Source organism: Ascaphus truei, chromosome 4, assembly GCF_040206685.1.
Source record: "Ascaphus truei isolate aAscTru1 chromosome 4, aAscTru1.hap1, whole genome shotgun sequence".
NCBI lineage: Eukaryota > Metazoa > Chordata > Amphibia > Anura > Ascaphidae > Ascaphus > Ascaphus truei.
Genome location: NC_134486.1, coordinates 301,330,990 through 301,358,361, shown reverse-complemented (window position 1 = coordinate 301,358,361; position 27,372 = coordinate 301,330,990). Strand labels below are relative to the sequence as shown.

Sequence of the window (27,372 nt, the reverse complement as noted above, 5' to 3'; positions counted from 1 at the left end):
GCATAACTGATGTAAATAACGCATTTGTAACAGGCTCTATAGTCTCCCCACTTGTGCACAGATTCGGTACAGGTTGGGAGCCGGTATTGCTGTTCAGTGCTGACAGGCGCATGCGTGAGCTGCTGTTTGCCTATTGGGCGATATGTCCTTACTCGCGAGTGTACTTAAAGTGAGTGTCCTTAAACCGGGGTATGCCTGTACAAAGCTTTTTGTTCCTTCTCTTCAATATGTAAACACCAGGAATCCATATACTGTATGTCACACTTATGTGAGTTACTTCCAAGCAATTTGGAGAATATTTTTTTTTTCTCTTTAGTCCTTTTTCAATTTGTTTCCAGACTTGCACACAAAATTGACTAACTCTTGAAATATTCTTCTGAGAATTCTAGACTTATGGTGATTTTTAATTAGAAGAAAAAAAACAGATTATGTTATTCAAAATAAATTGAACAATGGACTCTGGAGGCCCAATCATTGTTTGTTGTATAGCAATTAGAAAAGAGTAATTTACCAATGTGTATTTTCTCCCTGCTGATTCATATTTTTTCCCTAGACAATGATTTCTTCAAGTTTCTATCATCCAAAAACCCAGACACAAAAGCAAATTGGTTAGATAGCTGCAGAAGACTATTTTGCAAGACCATTAAAACCAAGCCTGATGCTATAAGTGGAGCTGGTAAGTACTGTACTTCCTTTCTTTGCTACCTGAGAAAACAAAAGTTTAGTTGGAACATTATGAAATATATATGCATTTTTAATGTAGTGACTGACTATATATGGGCTCAGGTTAAACTGCTTCCTTGTACAATCTTAAGATTGTACGTAAAAATGTATGTCTTACAATAGCATTAATGACATATTACATGTAATGGTACAGTACATCAGAAATTATGCCTTTCCTTTCACATTCCTAGCGTGCTGGTAACAGTATACCACCTATTCTTATTTTGTGTCTTTAATTGCAATTGTCTTGTGTGTATAGGCGAGAACATTACTAATTTTATAGTAGCTTGCTGAATTAGAAAATGTGGTTGTTTTCTACCTGACGTAGGGATAAGTATATGAAAGGCCATGCTAAGGAGATCAGAGTGTGTAGGAGAGGGAGACTGGGTGGATGGCGAATTCAGATTTTTCCAGTTGGCAATGGTGTCTGGGACGTGGTTTGATATTTAAAGGCCAGCATCAGCTATTTCCAATGAAAACATCATGACAGACTAGAAGTTTGGAGTATAAATTGCAATGTGACAAATACAGGCTATAGCCTTCCGATTGTTGTCTGTGTATGTAGTTAATTGAACTAGAAACATTTTCCTACCTATTATAGAATGTATAAGGCTGAGTATACCAAGGTCCACGCAAGTTGTTTCACCCTGTAACTCAGAGATCATACAGCAATACTCAAGACAGGGAAAATGTATGGGGACACCTACAGTATGAGGAACCATGTTTGTCACACTACCCTTTCTTTGAGTGTACTAAAGAAAGTTTAAACCCTATTTGAGTATGGGATAATAATTTCAATTCCCTCCAAAGATTGCTTAGACAGCCAACAACCAAAGAGTCCTATAGGCAATGGAGGCAAGGGTGTACAGTGTCAGCAGAGATCACTAACCAAACAATTATTTGGACAAAAGATCGAAAGGAGGATGCATGACACTGCTGGAGTAGACATTGAGTCTTTTAGAACACAGAGGAAGAGCCTAGAGGTTAGTTGGCAAGGGTGTAGGCGAAGAAGGAAGGCCAAATGGTTAGAGGGGAATCCTGGAAACAGAAGCATGTAGGGGGAAAGCAAGGGTAGTGTAAGAGACGTGTGCAGAGGTACGCAATAGAGACTGGTTTTAAGGTGAACTAAAATAAGGCTTTTTTTTTGCGCCTGCTTCTTTAACACATGAAAATCATCAAACGTATGCAAATAAGTGGTTAAACAAAGCTTCTGCTCCACTTGGGAGTATTTTTAGGTAAACATATGCGGTCCAGAACTCCCTTTAGATAGCATGTTTCCCAGCCCCAAACATATATTTTGATAGGTGCAGATATACAACAGTCTTGGAAAGTAAAGCTTATCTGTCTCTCTGGTAGCTGTAGGGGGGAGGCTTCTCTGTTCTCCTGGTGTCCACACCCTTGTGTGATAAGGTAATGTCAGGATCCAGGTTTAGAATCTTGTCCCCTTTGTCCAAGAATATAAGTCTCTTGGTGTCTTGATCTCAGCAGAGCCTTTCTGCTCAAGCCCTCTTTCCTCTTGTCAGCACCCTTGTGTACTGAGGAAAAATCTCCTTCCTGTTTTTGGGAACAGGCTTTTTCACAGAGCAATTAACCAGCACACTTCTGGATTAGAGGAAAGCCTGTTAACAGGGATAAGACCCTGTTACAGGTAGGCACTTCGAATAGGTGAGAGGAAACACCAAAAGGTGCAGAGTTGACACTTTGGCATAGTGGACAGCATATAAACAAGAATGCAGCACCATCACATTAAATGTGTATGAATAAACTACTGTAGACTTGAGAAGTACAGAAGGCAACTACAGATGTAGCCCAAATTAAGGTGCAGCTGCAGTGACTGCATTTTACTCGGCTAAAGCTTTCCCTAAAATCAATGTTTGCTTCAGTCATTTTAACCACTTTAATTGCTTGATGAATCTTTATTCATTATATACATATACAACCTTTGTGCTCAACACAATGTTCATTATTTATAGTTCTCATACTTTTTGACAGGAAGCTGTGTTTTCATTTTTGATGCTGTTTTATAGATAGAAATATATGCCTCATTACCCAGGTTTTCATCTGCATTAAAAGATAAATAGTCAGAAAAATTCACGCAAAGAAGAATTAATTACCTGCCAACAACAATGTTAATTGCAAAACAAATTGTAACTTACTTGAAAATGCTATCAAACTTTTTTATATTTATATTTACTCTATAAAATAAATTAGTAAGTACATTGATCTTGTTTCAGTTATTTCTTTAGACTTTTTATATTTATGTTTGGAAAGGCTGTTTAAAATATATCTGCAGTTTAAAGGCTGTTTATTAAAAATACATAAATATGTCCCTCAAAAGTTAGTGCAATTTTTAAAATTGGGGCTACGCGTGTGGGCATTGTTTTCCTCTGTATACACCGCAGGCACTTTCTACAGTGGCGCTCTACTGACTCCTGCATTTTGGGCCAGAAGAACCGGTCTCTTACTAGGCCGAAGGTCTTGTCTATGCCCAGATGTCCATGCTCATCATTCAGTGATCGTAGAACCTGGTACTCCAAGCATCCGGGCAATACCAGTTGTCTCCTATCGGGGTGGTTATGGTAGGGGAGGACCCTGTAGAGGAGACTACACTCTAGGCAGAACTTGTCCCATTCCCTCAGGATGACCGCGACTGTGTCGGTAGGAGCACGCGTCACCAAAGAGGGGTTGTTCTGTTGAATGGCCTAGCATATAGCTCTAGCCACGGGTCACGCACCTGGTACTTTACCAAGTCTTTCCATTCTAGGATGGTATCTTGGGTGATTGACATGCCATCTGGATGGCAGTAGGCGGCCGGGAGTGCCTTGGACTGACATCCCAGCATGTCGGCTACTCTTAGTTCAGAGAACGTCACCTTGTCCTCCATTATTGTGGCCACTGAACACATTGCCTGAATCCCAGGTCCAGGGATCTCTTCCCACGGGCCATCGTCCAGTGTTGCACTCAGTCCAGGTTTCCTGGACAGAGCATCAGCTCTGATGTTTAAGGGCCCCGGCTTGTACTTGAGGATGAACTGGTAGTTCGCGAGTGCCGCCAGCCACCTGTGGCCGGTGGCGTTCAGTTTCGCAGATGTCAGGATATAAGTCAACGGGTTGTTGTCTGTCCGTACTTCAAAAGACACTCCATATAAGTAGTCATGGAGTTTTTCGACTACTGCCACTTGAGTGCAAGGAACGCCAGTTTATGAACCAGCTAGTTGTGCTCGCTTGGTGTCAAACTTCGGCTCACATACGCCACTGGGCAAAGGCCAGCAGGGCATTTTTGGTGCAGTACAGCTCCCAGGCCGGTGAATGCCTTTTCGCAGGCGGACATCCACTTTTCTCCGAACGGTGTTCCTGGAGATGCGGCCTTCTGCCGAAGTTTCTCTGGTATATGTTCAGGAGATTATTGAGGACTATTGGCTTTGCTGGAGTAGCCTTTTATAAAGCGGCGGTAGTACCCGCAGAACCCCAGGAAGGATCGCAGCTCCATCACATTTTCTGCTCTGGGCCAATTCACTACGGCTTTGACCTTAGCGGGGTCGGTTGCCACTTCTTCTGCATTTCGCCACGTGATAGCTGACGAAGCCAACGCTATCACGTGGCGAAACGCGTTGAGTTGGAGTCCTTTCATTACACAGAGCACTCTTGGAGAAGGAGCCGCAGGCCGCAAGGTTGCTACCTGAGAAAAAACGGGTCAGACGCCCAGACCCGCGGAGACGCGATGGACTAAGGCCTGGAGACAAACAGAGAGCTTACGGTGGCTGCAGGACGGTGAGCTGGTGTGCTGGGCGGTTTCTTCAATACACTATTGCAGTGTGATATGCCCGTTTTGAACTGATACATTGTAAGTGCGAATTTTACACTTAGATTAAAACTTTTTAAACCTGGTTGATCTGTGCTATGTAGCTTTTTCCTCTCTCTATATTGGGGCTACATCTTCCTGAGTACTGGAGTTGCTTCTCCCTCGATTTGTGCTGAGCTGACACTCACCTTGGATAAACTGCCTAAAGCCTTGATTACCCACTACTGTTGAAACTCTTACATTTTGTAAGTAGGCCTTTCTTAAGAGCCAAGATTGGAGCGGACATTTGTTCACCTTGTATTTCTCCTGCACTTCGATTTTCTGTGCTTTTGTGTTTTTTCCTCTATGCTCCCCCTGGAATCTGTGAATTTACTGCAACACTGTGGAACAAGTGAAAACATATCCCACCAGAGGGTTTGAGCAGGGGGTTAAACGTTATTATTCTTTCCATCACAATTTTGGTTTTCATATTTTCACAATATTTATGTGTAATATATTATACGTGCATTTTAATTATTTTATTAAGAGTGTTTTATTCACTTCACTGAATTTACAGTGATCACCTATAAAGTTTTTTGAACATTAATAGTGTTAAAAACCTGTATATTGTAGAACAGGTAGTGTGCGGACTGATATGAGAACCTTTAATAGTGGGTCACGCGTGCATGCTCCCGTATGCTCTAGAGTTCTGTCTCTATTTTTTATGCAGGTCAATAAAGACTTTTAATATCTCTCACTGGTGAGTTCCTGAACTTTTTCCTCACAGTAAGCGGCAGTCCCTTCGATCATTCTTCTGTTCCTACCTTAAATAATTGGCCTGGGTAATCCTCTCCCGCCACAGTCTGGTCCCATACCGCAGGCCGCAGATAACCGCGTGGTGTCCTGTCACCGGTGAACCAACAGTACTCAGCACTAATGTGAAGTGTCCCTATCTGGGGCTTTCCCTACAGTGTACAAACTAGAGGGGGCTCAGGGGCCTAGCTGGGGCCTAAGGGGAAAACCTAGGCCTAGTGCAGGGGAACACTGCTCCCTAGACACTACCTCAACGGTTACTCTCTTCCGTCTGACTGGCGCGCTCTCTCTCTTTCGTGCCAAACTGCCTCTCCTGCTTGCCGTGAATGCTGCTGCCCTATTGGCTGTGCTGCGCCATATGATCCTTGCCCCCCCCAAGCACTCTGGGACATGTAGTCACTTGCAGAGCCGTCTCCTAAGATGGTCGTCGCAACCTTCGGGGCATGCGCGAGGAGTCCACTGCACATGTGCGAACATTAAAATGGCCGCCGAAACTATTCGGGTCTCTGTGCATGCACGAGGTTGCTAACATGGTGGTGCCCTGCTCAAGTAAGGGATCCTGTTCTCTTTGTATATGCTTTAATAATTATCCCTCCATGTCTACATATGCAACTGACAGTACGGTACAGGTATCTCCACCCTGCCCCGCACATGTGCTGATGAACCGCGGACCAAACGTGGAGTGTTCACAGCAACGTGCAGAGAAGAGGGGAATTGCCCATCACTATTAACACAGTGGGGGTCCCTGATTCTGAATGGGACTCCCGCTGTGTTAATCCTTCTGGGCTGCATCAGTCTGGAAGAGCTGCGCAGTGAGTGTAGACAGAATGAGTCCCTCTCTCTTCGCATCTCTAACAGGCGATTGCCCTGCTTTTAGTTTATTTTAATTACATAGTATTGAAGCAGGGGGTCTCTGCATCACGTGACCCATACATTTAAACTTGCCAGAGATACGGGCACTTTGTACCGGGGCCTGTAATTTGGGAAACTGGTGGTCCTTGGGGCTGAAATTAATGTGTTTTAGCTCCTGAGACCCGCTGCTTCAATCCTGTTATTCAAATTAACAAAAAGCAGCACAATCGCCTGTTAGAGATGTGCAGAGAGAGTGACTGATTCTGTCTGCTCTCACTGCACAGCTATTCCAGACTGATGTGGGGCTGGTAGGATTAACACTGATGGGCATTTAGTCTGGTCGTGGGAATTCTGTGAGCAGGCAGTTGTCAAGCAGCTGCCATCTGCGGTTTTCTGGCCGACTACGCAATACCCATCTGACTGCATCTGTATGTGAAACATTTATTCGCCTTCATGTTTGTGTAAAAAAAAATCTGTCAAGTGGGAAGTTTGTTACAGTGAACGCTCTTGTGAGCAAAAAAATGTTGCACAACAGCACAGCAAACATGTTTTGGGCGTTCATGTAAAACTGCTGAGAAAGCTGCTTATTGAAATTGGGTGACTGCAGATGCATGTTCTGACCATTTCAGTGCATGTGTATTTGAGATCACAAGAGTTGGAGTGCAAATGTCAATTCCTTGTTTGTGACGAGGCAGTCCCACTCAGTTTCTACAGTATGGGAAACACATCTCCTTGTTTGTCTTATTAGATGACTGAGTTAACCTTTTCCCTGCTGCAGCAGATTGCCACCACCACTCTGGCATTTGCAGGCATGTGATTGCTCCCTCCTCCTACTGATGTAAAGGGAAGTGGAGCTGGCTCAACTTCTGTTTTAAACAGACAAACCAGCATTCCCTAGGAAACCAGCATTTTTGCTATGATGTACCAGGTACATCATAAAGGCACACTAAGGGTTAACGTCTGTAAGTAAATTCCTGTATGACTTGGTGAATTAGGCTAGACTCTGATCAAGGCCGCCAACAGATTTCCTGAGGCCCAGGACTAGAGTTTTGACCCCACCCCCTTCACCCCTCTTTGCGATTCCCCTCCTCTATTTCCCCCCCTCTTCCCATGTATTTATCTCCCTGCCTGTCTCTCACTCTTCCCCCCCATCTCTTCCTCACCTCTCTTCCTCACTCCCTCTTGCACCCTCTCTCATGCCCCCTCTGCTATCATTCAATTACTCTCTCACTCAATCCCGCTTCCTCAATCCCCCCCTCCGCACACTCATTCCCTCCTCCCCTCATACTCATTCCCTCCCCCCCACACCAAATACCCATAAAATTCCCCCCACACAATCTCCCCCAGCCAAATATATACAACACTACCCCCATATACATACAGCACTACTCCCCCAAATACAAAATGCCCTGCCCCCCCCCCCCCCCAATTCATACACCGGGCCCAGGACACTTGTCCAGGCTCTCCCTCCCTGTCAACGGCCCTGGCTTTGATAGCTGCAATAACACAGCAATTGAGTGTTAACTGAGTGCTTCGAGTCAGTAGCCGCTAATGTTTTATTGAAGCTATCAGAGCTTAGTGACTCCTCCCCCTACCTATGCGTTCTGTATATATAAGTGTCTATTTGTACTGTAGGTGAAAGAGAGAGTGCATTTTTGAAGTACATCTGCTGTATATACACAGGTTTGGGCTGGGCCACAGACAGCTTTTCCGGGGCCCCGCACTAGAATTTCCACTGTGCCCACCTGCATCCACCCCCAGTGTTGGCATCCTTGCGAGACCCCCCTCTATCTCTCCCCCCCCCCCTATCATCCTCTCCCACTCCCCTCTCCCACACGCTGGGCTGCCAGGTGTCCGGTTTTGAACCGGACATCCCTATATTTTGCCCCTGCGTCCAGTATAAAATGAAAGGTAATACCGGACATGTACTGTATGTGTCCAGTATTACCTCTCTCCAAACGTAAGGTAGCTGCTGTGACTGGCCACCGGGCCCGGCTCTCCCCCAGCTGCCGGCTTCTCCCTCACTGTCTGTCTCACACCGAGGTGTCTGATGCTGACACACGCCGGGTGTCTCTAACATCAGCACATGCTGAAAGTCAGCTGGGCTCAGCTTCCGGTGTGCGCCGGCGTGAGAGGGAGGCCCGGCGCGAATCAACATCAGACACCTCGGCGTGGGACAGACAGTGAGGGAGAAGCCTGCAGCTGAGGGAGAACCGGCTCCCCCGCAACCGCCCGGCCAGGGACCATCCCCAAGATAAGACTGAATTTTATATGTACTGGGGGGAGGAGTGTGTTTTTATATGTATTGGGGGTGGGGGTATTTACTACATGTATTGTGGAGGTGGGGGTATTTTTATATGTATTGAGGGTGGGGGTATTTATATATGTTTTGGTGGGGTATTTTTATATGTATTGGAGGTGGGGGTATTTATATATGTTTTGGGGCAGTATTTTTATATGTATTGGGGGCATGGGGGTATTTTTTATATGTATTGGGGGTATTTATATGTTTTTTGGGGGGTATTTGTATATGTATTGGGGGTGTGAGGTATGTTTTATATGTTTTGGGGGGGATCACATATTTTACCATTGTGTCCAGTATTTTTGAACAAGCCACCTGGTAATCCTACCCATACCCCCACCTTTCTCTTCCATGCCCCCATCTCTCCTTAGCATCTATCTTTCCCTCATGCCCCTACCTCTCTCCCTCACGCCCCACCTGTGTCTCCCCCATACAGATAACCCCACTCCCCATACACGTAATAACCTCAACCCCCCATATACACTGGCGACACACTTTATTCGAGCTCGGCTAGTCCCACGAATTTGGGTATACCCGGGTGTATTGAGGTTTGTGACTGTTTTCTGCCCGAGTGCATTGGGTTATTTTCCAGGCAGGGATTGAAGCATTTTATTCCCGCTGGCTGCAATACTGCACAGTATATATATATATACTGCATTACAATTCATGAATTTATGCCATCTGGTAGACACGCGAAGCATTGCAGCCTATTAAATCCTAATCATTATCATTTAACAGATCAGCCGCCCGTCAGCCAGGCATGAACCCAGGCTGGGAAGGCAAACGCAACGGGGCTTGTCAGAGGTGAGGAGCGGCGCATTTCAGGTATCTGCCAGGTACATACTGGGTATTTGCTCGAATAAAGTGTGTCGGTGCAGTACATAATCCCCACCCCATATGCATAACCCCCATTTGCATAACTCCCCACCCACATATACAGTACATAACCCCACACCCCCTATATACATAACTCCTCCTCCCCCATACACATTATAAACCCCCCTCCACAACACACAAACACACACACCCTTACCTATAGGCCCCTGATGTTGTACCGATCAGCCCACCCAATTTTTGGTGCAGAGGCGGGCTGAGCCTTCATGGGAGGCTGGCCGCAGCAGGGAACAGAGGCCTACTGCAGGGGGGAGAGCTTGGGCCCATCGCAATTGTCCCAGATCTTCCCCCCTTCTGGCGGCCCTTGGTGTGGCTGTCCGTGCATCTGATTGGGAAAGTCATCACGTGGCATTAAGGATTTTTATTTGTACTTTTCCATATGGAAGACTTTACTGAGTACTTTGGATCAGGATTTCACAGTGTGGGCCCAAATCCCTCCAGGAATTTGAGGGTGATTCTTAGACCCTATTCATTAAGCTGTAATACTGTTAAGCGACATGTGGGAAAACTGACCTGGTAGGCAGCTTTCCTGCAATCTCAACACAATTGGCAGTATCACAGCATAATGAATAAGGCCCATTCATTCTATCTATCTATGTTAGTTTATGATAAGGCAAAGTATTTTGTAGTGTTGAACAGAGATAAGTAAAAATGAGCACAGATCGTTGCTGTTTCTATGCATCAATGCGTCCGTGTCTGTTTCCGCCCTTCTGTTCCACAGGTAAAAGGCCCTATCACGTCACCCACCATGTTCTATTGTCATGCAAAGTGGAACCATTTGAATCACTTTAGTTTACAGAATGTATTTTTTTACTTATACAGTACTCTACTTTTATTATTTTTCACCACGTTAACAGTATTTGATGTCATAAATGAATACATAGTAGACTGAAGACATGAATTAACTTTTCTTTGGTAAAAAGCTTTTTGTTTGAAGATTGAATTTATAGAGTAGGCGGAAATTCCATTTTATAATGGAATTAAAAGGTTTGTTTTTTTCCAGAAATTAATTACTTAAGATTTCTTAAAAGAAACCTTTAACATATAAAGCAGTTAGTTGTGGAGTACTCTTGGAAGTGGTATTATGTTAGAATTGTCTTTGTTCTCATTAGGTTTCAATAACTTGTACTGAAACTAATTGAATTGTATAATTGGTTTGCTTAATATGAAAGCTAAAATGGATTCATAGAGTACAAAAATGTACAGTACTGTACTGTACATAACAGATTAAGGGGCCTATGCTATAAATTTGCCAGTTTTTTTAGCGTTGCTATCATGGAATATATCATGGAATATATATCATGGATGGTATAATCATCAGAAAGCCTCGATTATCTGTGATAGCATAATTCCCAAAACGGGCGAGTAGCCAGCGACGTGATGATCGCCTCTCTGAAAAGGCCTTACCTCTCTGAAAAGGCATATTTCACCAGCGATGAAAGGTTTTTAATACAAAATGTAATACTAGTGTAGATGAGCAGGGGGTCCCCTGAGCAAAAACGCGTTGATTTCAGGTCCGGGGACCCCTGCTTCCCGAGATACAGGTCCTGTTATGGGGTACTGGTATCTCCTATGCATTTTATTCCCACGGTCACGTGACGAGGGACATTTAAATGCATAGGAGATACCGGCACCCCATAACAGGGCCTGTATCTCAGGAAGCAGGGGGTCCCCGGACCTGAAATCAACGCGGTTCTGCTCCGGAGACCCCCTGCTCATCTACACTAGTATTAAAATTTATATTAAAAAAGCTTTATTATCTTAACAGCTAGCCGCTAAGGCAATGGAGGGGTTCATCCTCAGAAGCCTGTTTCTTGGGGCAGAGGGGGTGGATAAAGGAGTTAGTAGTCCCAGGGTGGGTTATTAGGCCTGTCTGGAAGGTTGCGGGGGGAGTTAACCCCTACACTACCATAGCGGTATGACCTGCTATGGTAATGAAGGGGTTAGCCAGTCCCGCAACCCCCCGGAAGGCCTAATCACCCATCCCTCAACCAATCCCTCTACACTCTAGAAACAAAAATGTACACAACAACCCTACTATCCACCTCCTCTACCCCCAACAACCCCCCCTCTCCCCCTCAAACACATACAGTACAGTAATAGGCAAAATTACTATTATCCATATATGTATAATATTGCATTTGCCCATTATAAAATCAAACATTAGCCAGCCGACATTAATAAAGTAAATAAAACGTTAAATTTACCCCTGCCATCATGAAGGGTGTCCTCATCTGCATACTCCAGGTCTATGTCCTCTGATGCCAGCAAGAGTACATGAAAAAATACAATCTAATGGCCCCTAACCCCTTAATCACCTTAGCGGGTAATAACCGCTGTAGTAATTAAGGGGTTAAACCACCCTCCCCCATTACCCACCTTGGAGGCCTAACCACCCACCCCTGGACCACTATATCCACCCTCTACCCATTGATTGGCATAGTGGTACATCATACCCATATAATATGGGCATGATAAGCCACTATAGCAGTCAATGGTCACATTATAAAAAAGCATGAAGGCCAAAAATACACAATAATAAAAGATATACGCAAACAGCTAAACACCCCAATTCTAGCCAACACTAGCCAACCAATCAATTCAAGAAATAAAAGCACTCGCCAACAAAACAATTAATGAATTTAAACCAGTAGCCAACAAAACAAATAATTAATTTAAGACGCTAACAATCCTAAAATGTACTAAAAGCAAGTCATCCAAATTCAAAACAATTTAATCCAAACAATAAACAGAAATCGAAAAAAATAACAATCAATAAAAACAAGCATTTGCCAAAAAATGCATTGGATGTCACTGTATTTATTTGTACCCTAAAGGGGGACAGATTAATAAATTATCAATAAATTAGCAAGCAAATACATAAAAATAAATACAATCAAAAAACCTGTCAGGGAAAAAAAAATTCATACATTCAATATTTTACTTACCTTTAGGCTGCGCTTATAGTGACAGCGACGCGATGTTGCGACAAAACAAATTCATTGCCGTCGTCGCGTGCGCTTATAGTAAGTGCGACGCAGCAACGGTTTGGTCGCGATCGCTGGAAGTCATCTCTATTTGATTTTTCCAGCGACCGTAGCCTGACCGTCGCGTGTGCATCACTATAAGCGTAGCCTTAGAAGTCTTTACCCTCCAAATCCCGACGTATCTCCAAGCTCTCGTACTGCGATGTCATCACCCGCAATCCAACGCCATCCACCTTGAAGACCAGCATCAGGTAAAAAAAAAAAATCTTTTATCTTTTATTACCGTCTTCTATCTTCATCTGTAATTATTTTTATCTTTTCTTTTATCTTCTATCTTCTTTCAAACCAAAGCCCCGTGGTAAATCCAAACAGGATGTTGTCTCGTCGGCTTATTGAGGTAAAATGAGACGTACAGGCCTTATATATGGCCTGTGACATCACATTTTAGGGTCAGATGTTACACCTCCATTCCGATTGAACGCTGTATCATTTTCCCCCCTCTTTTTTTTATTGTTTTTTTATTTTAAGGGTGTGACATCATCTGCAAGGAAGGTACATCACATCCTTAAAACCACATGGCTTTATCACATGGTATTACAGCCAAAGGGGTTGAAGACAATTACGTTGGTTGCTATACCATGTGATAGGTCATATTAGTTCAAAAGGATGTGACATCACTTTAAGGGATGACGTCACGTCCTTTTGTACAAATGTGAGTTATCACATGGTACAGCAACCAATGGGATTGTGTTCAATCCCATTGGCTGTAATGCCATGTGGTTTTAAGGATGGGTTGTACCTCCCTTGGAGATGACGTCACATCATTAAAACATTTTTTTTTAAAGTTGCGGATACATGATACAGCATCTAATTGGATTGGAGCTGTCCCTTCTGACCCTAAAATGTGATGTCCCAGGCCATATATAAGGCCTGTACGTCTCATTTTACCTTAAGAAGCTGACGAGACAACATCCTGTTATGGATTTACCATGGGGCTTTGGATTGAAAGAAGATAGAAGATTAAAGAAAAGATCAACATAATTACAGATGAAGATAGAAGATGGTGATAGAAGATAAAAGAAAGAAGATTTTGTTTTTTACCTGATGCTGGTCTTCAAGGTGGATGGTGTTACATTGCGGGTGATGACGTCGCGGTATGAGGACTTGCAGATATGCTGGGATTCGGAGGGTGAAGACTTCTAAAGTTAAGTAAAATATTGAATGTATGAAATTGTTTTTTTATTTTATATATATATATATATATATATATATATATATATATATATATATATTTTATCTATTTACTTGCCAATAGACTGATAATGTATTAATCTGTGCCCCTTTAGGGTACAGATAAATACAGTGGCAGCCAATGTATTTTTTGGCAAATGCTTGCTTTCTATTGATTTGTTATTTTTTCGATTTCTGTTTATTGTTTGGATTAAATTTTTTGTGGGTAGAGCGATTGGGTGAAGGGGGTAGTAGCCCCAAGGATGGATGTAGGCCTACTGGGTGGTAGCGGGAGGGGTTAACCCCATCATCACCTTAGCGGTATTAACCGCTAAGGTAATGAATGGGGTTAACTCCACCTGCAACCCCCCCGCAAGGCCTAAATACCCACAAAGGGCCAAATACTGCCAAATACCACCTTCACCCACCCCCGCTACCCACAATAAAACTGACACCGGTAGTTAACCCCTTCATTGCCCGCTAAGGTAATGATGTTGCTTGTAAATGCATTTTTATTGCATGGGATTCATGCCGGGGGTTTCCGGTGCTGATATTAATGGGCATCAACTCCGGAGACTCCCGACATCAATCCGAGGCAGGAAAAATGCATTTTTTTTCTAAGTCCTCTCTCGCCGCCTTATCAGTAGGTTCTCACCACCTTCACGCCAAATTTTCCTGGCGGGACGATTTTGAGAAGAAATTTCCATTCTAGAGCCTCGATTAGCCCCGATAACCTACTCGAGGCAACTAGAATTTCACGAATGTGAAAAACTGCCAATTAGTGGCCTTTCGCGGCTCGCCTTGTGATTATTATTTTTTTAAAATTTGGAGGGGAAAGAAGTGCAGAAAAAGCCTTTATCGGCCACTTATCGAGGCTTACTGAATAGCAGTAGGCCTTTATGGTGAAAAGGCCTCAATAGGTGGCTTATCGCGGCTTATAACATAGGCCCCGAAGTTGAAAAGCTAAGTAATATTAGATTCAATTCTTTGCATATATATGACAGAATATGAAAAGCAAAGCAAAAAGTCCCAGCAAGTATGTTACAATCCAATAAAACTATATTTGTGAGATGTAAAAGACTTGAAATAACAATAGCTTATGAAGTTCATCAGAGGATCTAAAATGAGGCTTTTGAAAACACGAGCATCTATTGTTGGTTAGCACCATGCAGCATGGTAAATCCAGGCATGTTTCTTCCTGCTACTACTTCCCATTGTGTTTACTCTGCTGCTCACATTTTACCTACAGATGTTGCAAGACTCAGACCGTGTTTGCCACGGTCGTGCTGCCGGGGGTCCATGCTGCGACATGGGACCCCTCGTAGCAGGAAGGTTAGCTACATCTGGAAGTGAAACAGTGCAATTTAGTTGTAATTACAAGATTGACAATAAAACATTTCAATTACAGTTTGAGAAGTAGAGCATGTAAGTATAATTTAAGCTGATTTATGCCTTATTATAATTAACAAATTGAAGTGCAAGATGAGTTTTGTCTACATATTAGCATTGGGTCTACAGATCAGCACATTTTTATTTTGTTCCCTTATATAGTTAAGTTGTATTATGTGCAGTTGTGCTCTTAGAAAATACATATTTTTATTTCTTGTTTTTCTAAGTTACCTAGTAGTAAAAACAGCAGCAATACGATATGTGTCAGTACAGAAACATAATACAAATAAAGACATAACCATTGGTCACAATTATATATAAAGACCGTTTTCAACATTGTACCCGATCATATATTTGACAAATATGTTAAATGGCCTATAGTGGAATAATGATGCTCATAAGATCTTGATTTTTGTTTTGGTGTTTCCCTACAGTTTATGGAGAATTGTTAGACAGATATGTTTTGCATCTCTCTGAAAACCCTTCTAACCGTTTCTTCAATGTCTCAGAATACAAAGGTAAGGTAAATACTTTATGCATTAATACCCATCGTTTTAAAACAGCAGTGTGAAAGAGCAGTTAATTATCTACTATTACATTTATACAATTCTCTGGAAAATTCTTTCAGAATTGGTTGAGGGAAATACAGCAAGTTTAAAATATGATCGTAATACAATATTTGGGGAAAGGGAAAGGGATAGGGGACCCTCGCATCAGCCTATGATGAAATGGAATAAACAACGGTGCAATAAGGGGAGAACAGGATAATTACTAGGAAACAAAGACACCCTCAGGGCAGCACTCGTTGTAAGTGATAATGAGATGATGATAAATTTAAAATTAAAATGCTTTAATTGTATTGGTTAAAATAAGTGTCAAAATCGTTGAAATAAATAAACAACTGACAGTGGTAAAACAACACACATAACAGACAAAAAATATACAATACTTTAACTGAAATCTAGGGGGAAAGGTAGAGATCCTACCTATCTGCTAATTAGCAGTGATAAGCAATCAATGACTGAATAGTCAACCCCCTGGTTCAGCAATAACAAGGTTAAAAAGCCTGTAACATGAATACAGGTAACGGTGGACTGGTCATGCACAGATATATGCCAAAAGGCTATGCAAAATATAAAGCAATAGAGTGAGAGCTCACTAGTAATAATACAGCTACAGTGGGCTAAATAGTAGAAATAGCTCTGGTCGTGAAAGGTCCCCACTTAGGGGTTGAGATAGCCTAACTCCAAGTGGGTAAAATGGTGATACAAGTGTTAATGAACAGTGCACACAAGAGCTCACAAAATGTGGTACTTAGCTCTGGGGCACGGATCTAGTCCGTATCCAGTTATAGCCCCCTAGTTCAAATGTGCCACTGAATAACGCTTGTTAAGACCTCACAATACACAGACAGCAGTAAATGTTGTGACACTACACACAAATCTCAGTTGTGATTTGGGCTGCCGATAGCTAGATGCACAAGAGCTTACAAAATGTAATATTCAGCTCTGGGGCATGGATCTAGTCCGTATCAAGTTATGGCCCCCTAATTCAAATGTGCCGCTGTAGCTTATACAATAGCAGATAGCAGAGTGAGCAACCACATATAATGAGCCGAGGGGGAGGAAGGGATACAAACGATGCAGCAATGATACATAACAATTATACTTGAATATTCAGGGTAGGGTAATTGTAAACGGCCCGTGCCCCTATCAGATATATTCAGCCCTCGTCAGAGCTTTGCACAGCAAATTACCGCTGATATAAATGATCTACCTCCTCAGTAATCCGGCAGGCAACGGCATCATACACAGTGCAAAGTGTCTACTGCGTGTAGACATAGTATCCCTTCAAGCATGCATCGGCACTTAGCAGTGCCTCTCACCCTCTGCCCGGCATGTGAACGTCATCACGTGATGACGTCAGTCCTGTAGCCGCCTCCCACCTGATCCACGTTTCGCTGGGGCGCTTTTTCAATGGTGGTCTACTATATATCCCACTGTAGCTGTATTATTACTAGTGAGCTCTCACTCTATTACTTTATATTTTGCATAGCCTTTTGGCATATATCTGTGCATGACCAGTCCACCGTTACCTGTATTTATGTTACAGGCTTTTTAACCTTGTTATTGCTGAACCAGGGGGTTGACTATTCAGTCATTGATTGCTTATCACTGCTAATTAGCAGATAGGTAGGATCTCTACCTTTCCCCCTAGATTTCAGTTAAAGTATTGTATATTTTTTGTCTGTTATGTGTGTTGTTTTACCACTGTCAGTTGTTTATTTATTTCAACGATTTTGACACTTATTTTAACCAATACAATTAAAGCATTTTAATTTTAAATTTATCATCATCTCATTATCACTTACAACGAGTGCTGCCCTGAGGGTGTCTTTGTTTCCTAGTAATTAAAATATGATCGGACAGATTTATTTTAATGAAACGTGCAAGGTTATACACCCGAGCCACCCTGTGTAATTTGCAGTATGTATTGTACAACATATGTTCCAAAGATGGCTACCACCACACAAAAGTGCCCCTATACAGAAAATGGAAAGTCATTATTGTACTTTAATGGTACTGTAACATTTTGCAATGTACTTTATTAGTTTGCATATATTGTGGAAAGGTTTTGATGGTATATATGTCTGAATGACTGTTATTAATATGCAGCAGCACTCACATGAGTAGGTAAAGTATATGAGGAAAGAAATATGGTCTCTTGTCCCAGGTTTGTAGTGTCAACTCTTCTTTTTTTAGCACAAGTTACAGTACAACTGCTCTGCATTCTGTCAGTTAACACAAGTTTTAAACACCACGGCACTCTGCATAATGCGGTTTCTTATCTTACGGTTTTGGGGTGTAGACACTGTACTTTACTTTGATCTCTCAAATATTGAACTGTGTTTTATAAACCATTGAACAAAGCAAACTTAATAGAGCAATTCACCCTGACTTGGAACAGGGATGGTTCTCCAGAGCTTAACCACACTATTTTCAGCTACAAGATACATCCTGTGAAATTACCGTATTACTTCTTGGTTTTTCAAATGGATTTAAATTGTTTTTAACTGATGATGTTGCAGCTTCCTACTAACGAGATGTGGCAGACATTGTGTTTCCCTAGAGGGACTATTTTAACCATGTAACTTCACCACTGCTAAGTATCTCGCAGGTGGTGAAAATTGTGGCGTTTGGCTCATTGGGACCCTGGGTAAAAAAAAAATTTTAAAAATGGTGGCAACAAAAAAACAAACAAATATTTTGTTGGCTATGCAAGTGCCAGGAATCTGTTATAGTAAATTGTGTAAAATAGTCCTATTTCTTTTATTGTTCTGTACATGAATCTGGTACTTAACCTCACTGAGGCACTTGGGTTTTCTTTCTTACTTCATGGATCAGACGTTCCCAACCTCTTGTACTGTACAAGAAACTCTGGTAGTACTCAAGGTCCAACAGAGTAGTACTTGGCACTTTACAGATGTAACAAGCCATACTGTTCCCGGTACCTGGGCAAACTGCAAGATTCTACCCTTGGAAATCCGCGGAAGACTATGAAATGTCATCCCGCGCTTCTGTGTTTTTTTTTTTTTTTCTTCAGTATCTGTCTTGTAGATGGCACAATGAATATTTTTGTTGATGGCCGCTGTGAGGGTATTGAACGTGTGCCGTAGTTGTGCAGTACAAATAATGATATTTTAATATTATGGTTTTACACAGAAATGTTTGTAATGTTACAGTATGTGGCTGTCATAGGGTTCACTCTAAGATCATGCACATTTTCCTAACAGAAACGAAAAATCTGTTTCATCGTAAGAACCTTTTTTGAACAATAAAATTCACTACTATGTTGCAATCCAAATGTCTTGGAAACATTAACTTGGATTACTATTGTGTTTGTGAGGAGGAGGCGAGAAAGCTCCAGTATGTGTGACCAATTAATCAGCGTTCATTAGAGCGGGGGTGCGCAAATGTTTCAGTTTGCACCCCCTCTGCCTGCTCTCCCTCTCTACTCGCGCCCCTCTCCATACCTTGTCTCTGGCGTCAAACGACTTCACGTGACCCCTGGCATCAATTGACACTGCATCGCCGAAGACAAGGTAAGGGAAGTTGCAGAGGCCTCGCGCGATCCCCCGGCATTTACTTTAAATGCCTTGGGGAAGAGTGTGGGGCCTCTGTAACTGCTACACACCCCCCTGGAAAATCTTGCGCCCCCCCCAGTTTGCGCACCCCTGCTTTAGAAAACTCATCGCTTTAAAGAGATAGGCTACTTTGCCTAACAGTGTTGACGCAGACACTGGGATGTTGGTGCAGCCAAAAAAAACAAAACAAAAGAATTCTAAGAACCATTGTCTTAACATTTTGCACAGCTTCACACCTTCCAATTAAACACCTCTCACCACTGCTCTGCCATTTTTTTCCCCAATACCTAAAAAAACGCAGACAGAAATAGTTGAATAAGAAATATTTATTGAGAGAGGAGAGCTACAGTGCACAGTAACTACAAGGTAAATATAATTCAAGAGTAGTTGTACCTATGTATGGGAACATGAAACAGTTTGTTGTACATTATTGGGTTAATGCTGATAATGTGGAGTTCAGAGGTAAGACAGGCATCATATATTTATATACTGTATTGGGGATATATGTAGTTCTCTAATTGCTGACAGAACTGTATTCGATTTTTGTACGGTGTATATGCGGTACCTATATTTACAAAATATATGCATATTATTATGTATATATAAGAAAAAATATATATTACAAAACTTGTTTTTATTACAACAAAAAAAATTGCTGTACTATGTATGTTATCTAATTTATTCCAGAATGGCCCCTCTTCAGGGTTGCCACCACTTCGGGTTTTGGCCACTGATCTCCGGGCTACAGGTTTACCCTGTAGACCTCCGGGTGGCAGCGTTCTGCAGTGGCGTCTCCCTGTATCTCCCCTTGCAACTGCTGTCAATATGGCTGCACGGTATCAAATTATGCCATGTTGCCATGACAACGGGAACGTCACATGACATCACAGTGTCACTTGAAGGCCCTTTGCCATGACAACAGATCCACATGGCTCCGCCATGACAACGTGATGCCACATGATGCATCGGCGCCATATGGCCGCGCTTATAGTGACAGCGACGCGACAAAACAAATGTATTGAAGCCGTCGCTTGCGCATATATTAGGAGTGGCACAATCGCTAGAAGTCACTTAAATTTGATTTTTACAGCGACCGCAGCGTGAAGTCGAATGCACTATAAGCAAGGCTTTAGGTGTCCCAGTGTCATGGCAACTTGAAATTGCGTGGCGTCATGGTGCGATGACAATGGTACGTCATATAGCATCTCGCCATGGCAACGCAGCTCAGCCACAAGGGCCGCTGTTACAGTGGGAGGTGTCGGAAGGATGCCGGGAGATGCCGCCTTCGAAGATAAGAGCTAAATATAAAAAAAAATATCTCCGGGTTAGCCTTCAGTACATGTTGTCAACCCTGCCCCTTGTGTAAGAGGGTCTCTATGGTTTGCAAGTGTTTTGTTAGTATGGACATTCGTTTAAATATACAGTTGCTTTCTTTCATGTGTTTATAAACATTTATTAAACGTTATGTACAGGTGATCAACATTACTTAAACATGTTTCCTTTTAATCCCTACCTACACAACACCACCCCAACCCCTCAGAACACTCATGTACTGTACGGTACATGATCAGTGCTTGACAAATCACCCAAAAATCTACTCTCCAAACCAAAAAATCTACTCGCCACCTAACCCCGCCCCTGGCCCCGCCCCACCTTTTAAAAAAGAAATTGAATAAATTCCTAGAATATATATAAGAACTAATAACATTAGTTTTTGACATAACAGTTTATTTATTGTGTAACATTTATACTTTACTACAATTAGTCCTTGTTACATAGTTACATGAGATTTGAAAATGACATGTATACATAAAGTTTAACCAATGCCAAATTTAGTTGACATACCTTATCCTATATCCTACTTACAGTATATTGATCCAGAGGAAGGCAAACAAAAAACCACTAGCACACATTATCCAATGTAGCTCTTCAGGGGGAAAATTAATTCCTTCCTGACTCCAAGAATTGTCATATTAGAATGCCATATGGCACATTAGAAAAAGATCGTTCAATTAGTAAAGCTGGAATAATTGACAACCGGTGGGAAGTCAGTATTCTGTATGCAACACTTACTTGCAGACAAAATCAGTGCAGGCAGTCGGTGGGTGCTGGAAGGCAAATGGTGGGTGCTGGAAGGCAGATGGTGGGACCAGGCAGATGGGTGCTGGTAGCCAGATGGTGGGTGCTGGCAGGCAGATACCTAAAATTAAGAAAAATATTGTTCAATTAGTAAAGATGGAATAATTGACAACCGGTGGGAAGTTGGTATACTGTATGCAACACTTACTTGCAGACAATCAGTGCAGGCAGACAATCGGTGCAGGAATGCAGACGGTGGGTGCTGGAAGGCAGATGGTGGGACCAGACAGATTCTGGCAGGCAGGCAGATGTCTCTCCAGGCGCTGAGCTTTTCTGAGCGTGCGTGCGCATCCCGGTCCTCATTTGCTTTCATTACATTGAATGCGCCAAGCGCATAGCACGCTCATTGACACTGTAGCCGCAGCCTTAGCCTCGGCCAAGCTTCCCGCTGGCGTGCTGAGGCGCGCTCAGGCTCAGGGAAAGCGGGTGCTTTCCCTGGCCTGGCGGGTGCTTTCCCTGCGCGCCGTCAGGGGGCGGGCCAGTGACGTCACGGAGCTGGTTCGCCCTCATTGGGCGAACCGCTCATGTGACAGGCCCTGCGCTCCCGCAAGCGCTTGAATTTAAAATTTACCTAAGACCTACGCTTCCGCGCGCTTGCGGAAGCGTAGGCGAGCCCCTACTAAAGCCGCTCTAATTGCGGCTGTAGGGGCTCAGTGCTGAGCGGGAGCGTGCCTCAGCGCGCCTCCGCCAGCAAGCAGGTAACATGGCCGAGACCTTAGGATCGGGGAGGTGGTGGTGGGTGTGTGTGTGTGCTTATCCGCAGTGAAGCTGATTCTTGGTTAATGGGAAACTACTGTGCTTCACATTGACCAAATGCAGGCAAGTTTGTGAATATAAGTGATTGTTAACAATCCCAAGAGAAGAATATAGCAATACTGTCAGCAAATACACACGAGTGCATGCGCTCCCTATCTGTCTTCTGAGTTAGGTTGGATTCCGAGGTCTCCTGTTTGAAGCTTTCTAGTCAGATCTGGAACAAAGCAGGTTAGAAGTTGTTTTAAAGCCTCATTAGATTATTATGTGTAGACCGCTGGCTACTTGTTTGAATTTATAGAAGCCTATTATGGGATTTTCAAAAGGAGTTAGATGAAGTACCACATGTGAGTCGTCGTCTCACATGTTTGCATAGGTCATATACAGTTAGGTCCGGAAATAATTGGACACTGATACAAGTTGTGTTATTTCGGCTATGTACCAAAATAAATTTAAGTTACAGTTAAATAATGAATATGGGCTTAAAGTGCAGTCTATCAGCTTTAATTTGAGGGTATTCACATCCAAATTGGCGGGAAGGGTTAAGGAATTGCATCTCTTTAATACTTAGTCCCCTCTTTTTCAAGGGTCCAAAAGTAATTGGACAATTTACTCAAAAGATGTTTCATGGACAGGCGTGGGCTATTCCTTCGTTATTTCATCATTAATTAAGCAGGTAAAAGGTCTGAAGTTGATTCCAGGTGTGGCATTCACATTTGGAAGCTGTTGCTGTGAACCCACAACATGCGATCAAATGAGCTCTCAATGCAAGTGAAACAGGGCATCCTTAGGCTGCAAAAAAAAGACAATCTATCAGAGAGATAGCAGGAACATTAGGAGTGGCCAAATCAACAGTTTGGTACATTCTGCGAAAAAAAGAACGCACTGGTGAGCTCTGCAACACAAAAAGGCCTGGATGTCCACGGAAGACAACAGTGGTGGATGATCGTAAGATCCTTTCCATAGTAAAGAAAAACCCCTTCACAACATCCAGCCAAGTGAAGAACACTCTCCAGGAGGTAGGCATATAATTATCCAAGTCTACCATAAAGAGAAGACTTCACGAGAGCAAATACAGAGGGTTGACCACATGGTGCAAACCATTCATAAACCTCAAGAATAGAAAGGCCAGATTAGACTTTGCCAATCAATATTTTAAAAAGCCAGCCCAGTTCTGGAACAGCATTCTTTGGACAGATGAAATTAAGATCAACCTGTACCAGAATGATGGGAAGAAAAAAGTATGGAGAAGGCTTGGAACGGCTCATGATACAAAGCATACCACATCATCTGTAAAACACGGTGGAGGCAGTGTGATGGCATGGGCATGTATGGCTTACAATGGCACTGGGTCACCAGTGTTTATTGATGATGTGACAGAAGACAGAAGCAGCCAGATGAATACTGAAGTGTATAGGGATATATTGTCTACGCAGAATCAGCCAAATTCAGCTAAGTTGATTGGACGGCGCTTCACTTTACGGTTGGACAATGACCCAAAACATACTGTGAAAGCAACCCAGGAGTTTTTTAAGGCAAAGAAGTGGAATATTCTGCAATGGCCGAGTCAATCACCTGATCTCAACCTGATCGAGCATGCATTTCACTTGCTGAAGACAAAAATTAAGGCAGAAAGACCCACAAACAAACAACAACTGAAGACAACTGCAGTAAAGGTCTGGCAAAGCATCACAAAGGAGGAAACCCAGCGTTTGGTGATGTCCATGCGTTCCAGACTTCAAGCAGTCATTGCCTGCAAAGGATTCTCGACAAAGTATTAAAAATGAACATTTTATTTATGATTGTGTTAATTTGTCCAATTGCATTTGAGCCCCTGAAATAAGGGAACTGTGTATGAAAATGGTTGCAATTCCTAAACGTTTCATACGATATTTTTGTTCAACCCCTTGAATTAAAGCTGAATATCTGCACTTCTATTGCATCTTGTTTCATTTCAAATCCTGTTAAGTTCAATATAGAAGAACCCCGCTTCAGCTAAGTACAAAGTAATAGTGTGGGGTAAGGTGCTAATGGGTGACGTATAAGGTGAGTAATAAAGAAGCAAGAACCCACTATAAGCACTCAATACCCCCTGATGTATGATGGGAAAATTAAAAATAATTTTTAATGCTATACTAATTAAAATAATGGGTGTTAAAATTCAACAAATGACACACATATATGATACCCTATGATGAATATATATGATATATATAGATGGCATCTGTCACGTGCACGCGCGCCGTCAGTACTCACGTGGTAGCATTATTGAGTTGCAGAGCAAACAGCTGCCAGACGGCTAACGTGTACTCCCTTCAATGTTGGTCAGGAGTCTTTGTGGTGACTCGGTGACGCATGGTGAGGCGAGGGCTGCTTGATTTTCCTTGTTATTTTGTTGCATTAGTGTAACCAGCACTCCTAACGGTGGTAGCACATTCATTAATATGTGCATAGGCATACCAACAGCCACACCGTTTCTAGGGGTATATTAGCCACGGCGTTTGCATTTATGAGTGGTATTAGCTCTATGAATTCATCAGCTAGTACACAGGTGATTTATATGTGAATTTTTATGGTACATATGTGACTGATTTACCTTCACTGGATCTGTATACCATATGCTCATTTAGCAGTTTACTAACAGTGTGTTCAGTGCTGCTTTGTGGCAGTATTATAACAGTGTCTCTTTCTCACTCAGTACCCACCAAGGAACCTTTTCCTGCACATTAGACAGGTTTCTTTCCACCATACACAGCTTTAAAGTGGCATTAGCACTCCTGACAGTGGAAGCACATTCATTAATATGTGCACAGGTATACTAATAACCACACTGCCTATAGGAGTCTATGAGCCTCTGCACATTGTGTTCTGTGTTTAACAGCCTACTCCTTTACTATTCAGAAGTTAACCAGTTGCTGTTAGGTGGCTACATGTTGGATTGTAGAGAGAGTCTATACTTTCCATTTATGGATTCATGATTTGCAAAGTGAGCACACACTGGTTTGAAATACTGATCTTTTTGTCTGTACCTAGCATATTATGATCTATTTCACATTTCACCTTCACCCTCTGGGACCTGTCTGACACTTGAGACAGGTATTGAACAGCCCCTCACTGATACCAGCGTACACCTAATTAACCACTTATAGGGAATACTGTACACCGGCTCCCTGGGACAGTTTGATCCAATTAACCTCAAATTGTCACCTTACTTAGTTACCCGGAATATCATATATATTCATCATAGGGTATCATATATGTGTGTCATTTGTTGAATTTTAACACCCATTATTTTAATTAGTATAGCATTAAAAATTATTTTTAATTTTCCCATCATACATCAGGGGGTATTGAGTGCTTATAGTGGGTTCTTGCTTCTTTATTACTCACTTCATTTCAAATCCATTGTGGTGGCGTACAGAGCCAAAATTATGAAAATTGTGTCAGTGTCCAATTATTTACGGACCTAACTGTAGATTGTTTTAGAATTTCAATCCCAACATTTAGAATGCAGGAAGTAAAATCAGCTGGGTAAAATGACATAAAGTACTGTCGCCACAACCATCAACTACTCATAACACAGAGCCTCATTATGCGTGAAAAAAATGGCCATTTCCTGTAAAAAGTTCTAAAAATTAAGATAATTTATCACTGCCAATTTTTCTCACTAATAAACACGATAAAGTAAAATATGTACAGATGCGTGGCCGTTATTCGAACATTTCACGGAGCCGTTTTTGTGTGCTCTGCTGTATTCCACGCGACATTCGCGCCTGTGTTTACCGCGGTTTATTTGTTTGAATTTCATGGATATGATCTCTTTGGGTGCAATTCTTCGCGTATCCGTGGCAGAAAAGAATGAATTGTAATGTGTACAGTACTGTGCTACTGTGTCAATTTGCATGTGTTTAAAAATCAGGACATTAAAATGCCATTTTTCTGCACTCGATAAAAACGATTCAACACACAATAGGTTGGAAGAAATCCCGCGCCGTGACATGGGTATTCCGAGGTATACAGTGCATGAAATGTTCTAATAACGACCGCTGCATCTGTAGGTCTGATAAAGTTTTTAATTATTCTCAGTATCTAGTACACCAATGTTCCTTAAACATAAAAAATAGCAATGGACTGTTATCATAATGGCCAACTTTTAGCCTGTTTTTATTTCCAGTTTCGAGTCTTAAAAACAGTACATTAAGCAGAAATTGTTTACTCTTACTGTTCATTTATACGCATACACATTCTTCGTAGTGTGATACTGTACTATACTACTGAAAACAGCAAGTCTGAAACATATTGTCTATTCAGTATGTTAGTACAGTGTTTTGTAAATATATACTATGCAATTGTTTGAGAAATCTCCTCCTTACAAGATCACTTACAAAGTCTGCTTAGTATAAATATTCTTTATTATCTTCTTTGCAAGAACAATTGATTATGTTAATATGGCAGATTTTAAAGACCCCGAGGTATCTTAAATTAGAATAACAAAGTCATCCATCTGCTGCTTACCCCAATGGGAGTCAATTATACAACATGCATATTTAAAAAAAATATATGATTGCTGAAGTTTTCTGTTGCCCTAAAGCATAGAACAAAATAGAAATATAAAGTCAATCATCACTCACAATACATTTTCTTAATGAACATTAACCATTGAAGAGCAATGGAACCATTTTAAACTTTAAAATAAATGAAGTGGAATGGTAATAATATATACATTCTTTTTTGTTTTATATGCCGCTCCATTGTATTGTTTTGTATGTCTTTATTTATATAGCGCCATTAATGTACATAGCGCTTCACAGTAGTAATACATGTGGTAATCGAATAAATAACAGATAATATAAATAACAGATCATGGGAATAAGTGCTTTAGACATAAACATAACATTAAGGAAATGGAGTCCCTGCTCCGAGGAGCTTACAGTCTAATTGGTAGGTAGGTAGAACGTACAGAGACAGTAGGAGGGAGTTCTGGTAAGTGCGTCTGCAGGGGGCCAAGCTTTATGTATCATGTGTTCAGAATGTTCACAGTGCTATTCGTATGCTTCTTTAAGCAAGTGTGTCGTAAGGTGGGTCTTAAAGGTGGATAGAGAGGGTGCTAGTCGGGTACTGAGGGGATGGGCATTCCAGAGGTGTGGGGCAGTCAGTGAAAAAGGTTTAAGGCGGGAGAGGGCTTTAGATAAAAAGGGGGTAGAAAGAAGACATCCTTGAGAAGAACGCAAGAGTCGGGATGGTGCATAGCGAGAAATTAGGGCTGAGATGTAAGGAGGGGCAGAAGAGTGTAAAGCTTTAAAAGTGAGGAGAAGAATGGAGTGTGAGATGCGGGATTTGATTGGAAGCCAGGAGAGGGATTTCAG

At 42.1% G+C, this 27,372-nt stretch overlaps 1 protein-coding gene across 3 annotated transcripts in view; it reads left to right on the top strand.

Moving 5' to 3' along the window:
- Positions 1-27,372, top strand: part of TBC1D32 (TBC1 domain family member 32) — a 335,208-nt gene that overhangs the window by 208,817 nt on the left and 99,019 nt on the right. For all 3 annotated transcript variants that reach the window (XM_075597756.1, XM_075597753.1, XM_075597754.1), the window contains 2 exons: positions 554-676; positions 15,405-15,488. In XM_075597756.1, coding sequence (XP_075453871.1) covers positions 554-676; positions 15,405-15,488 — 207 coding nt within the window. The remainder of the gene's footprint in view (positions 1-553; positions 677-15,404; positions 15,489-27,372) is intronic.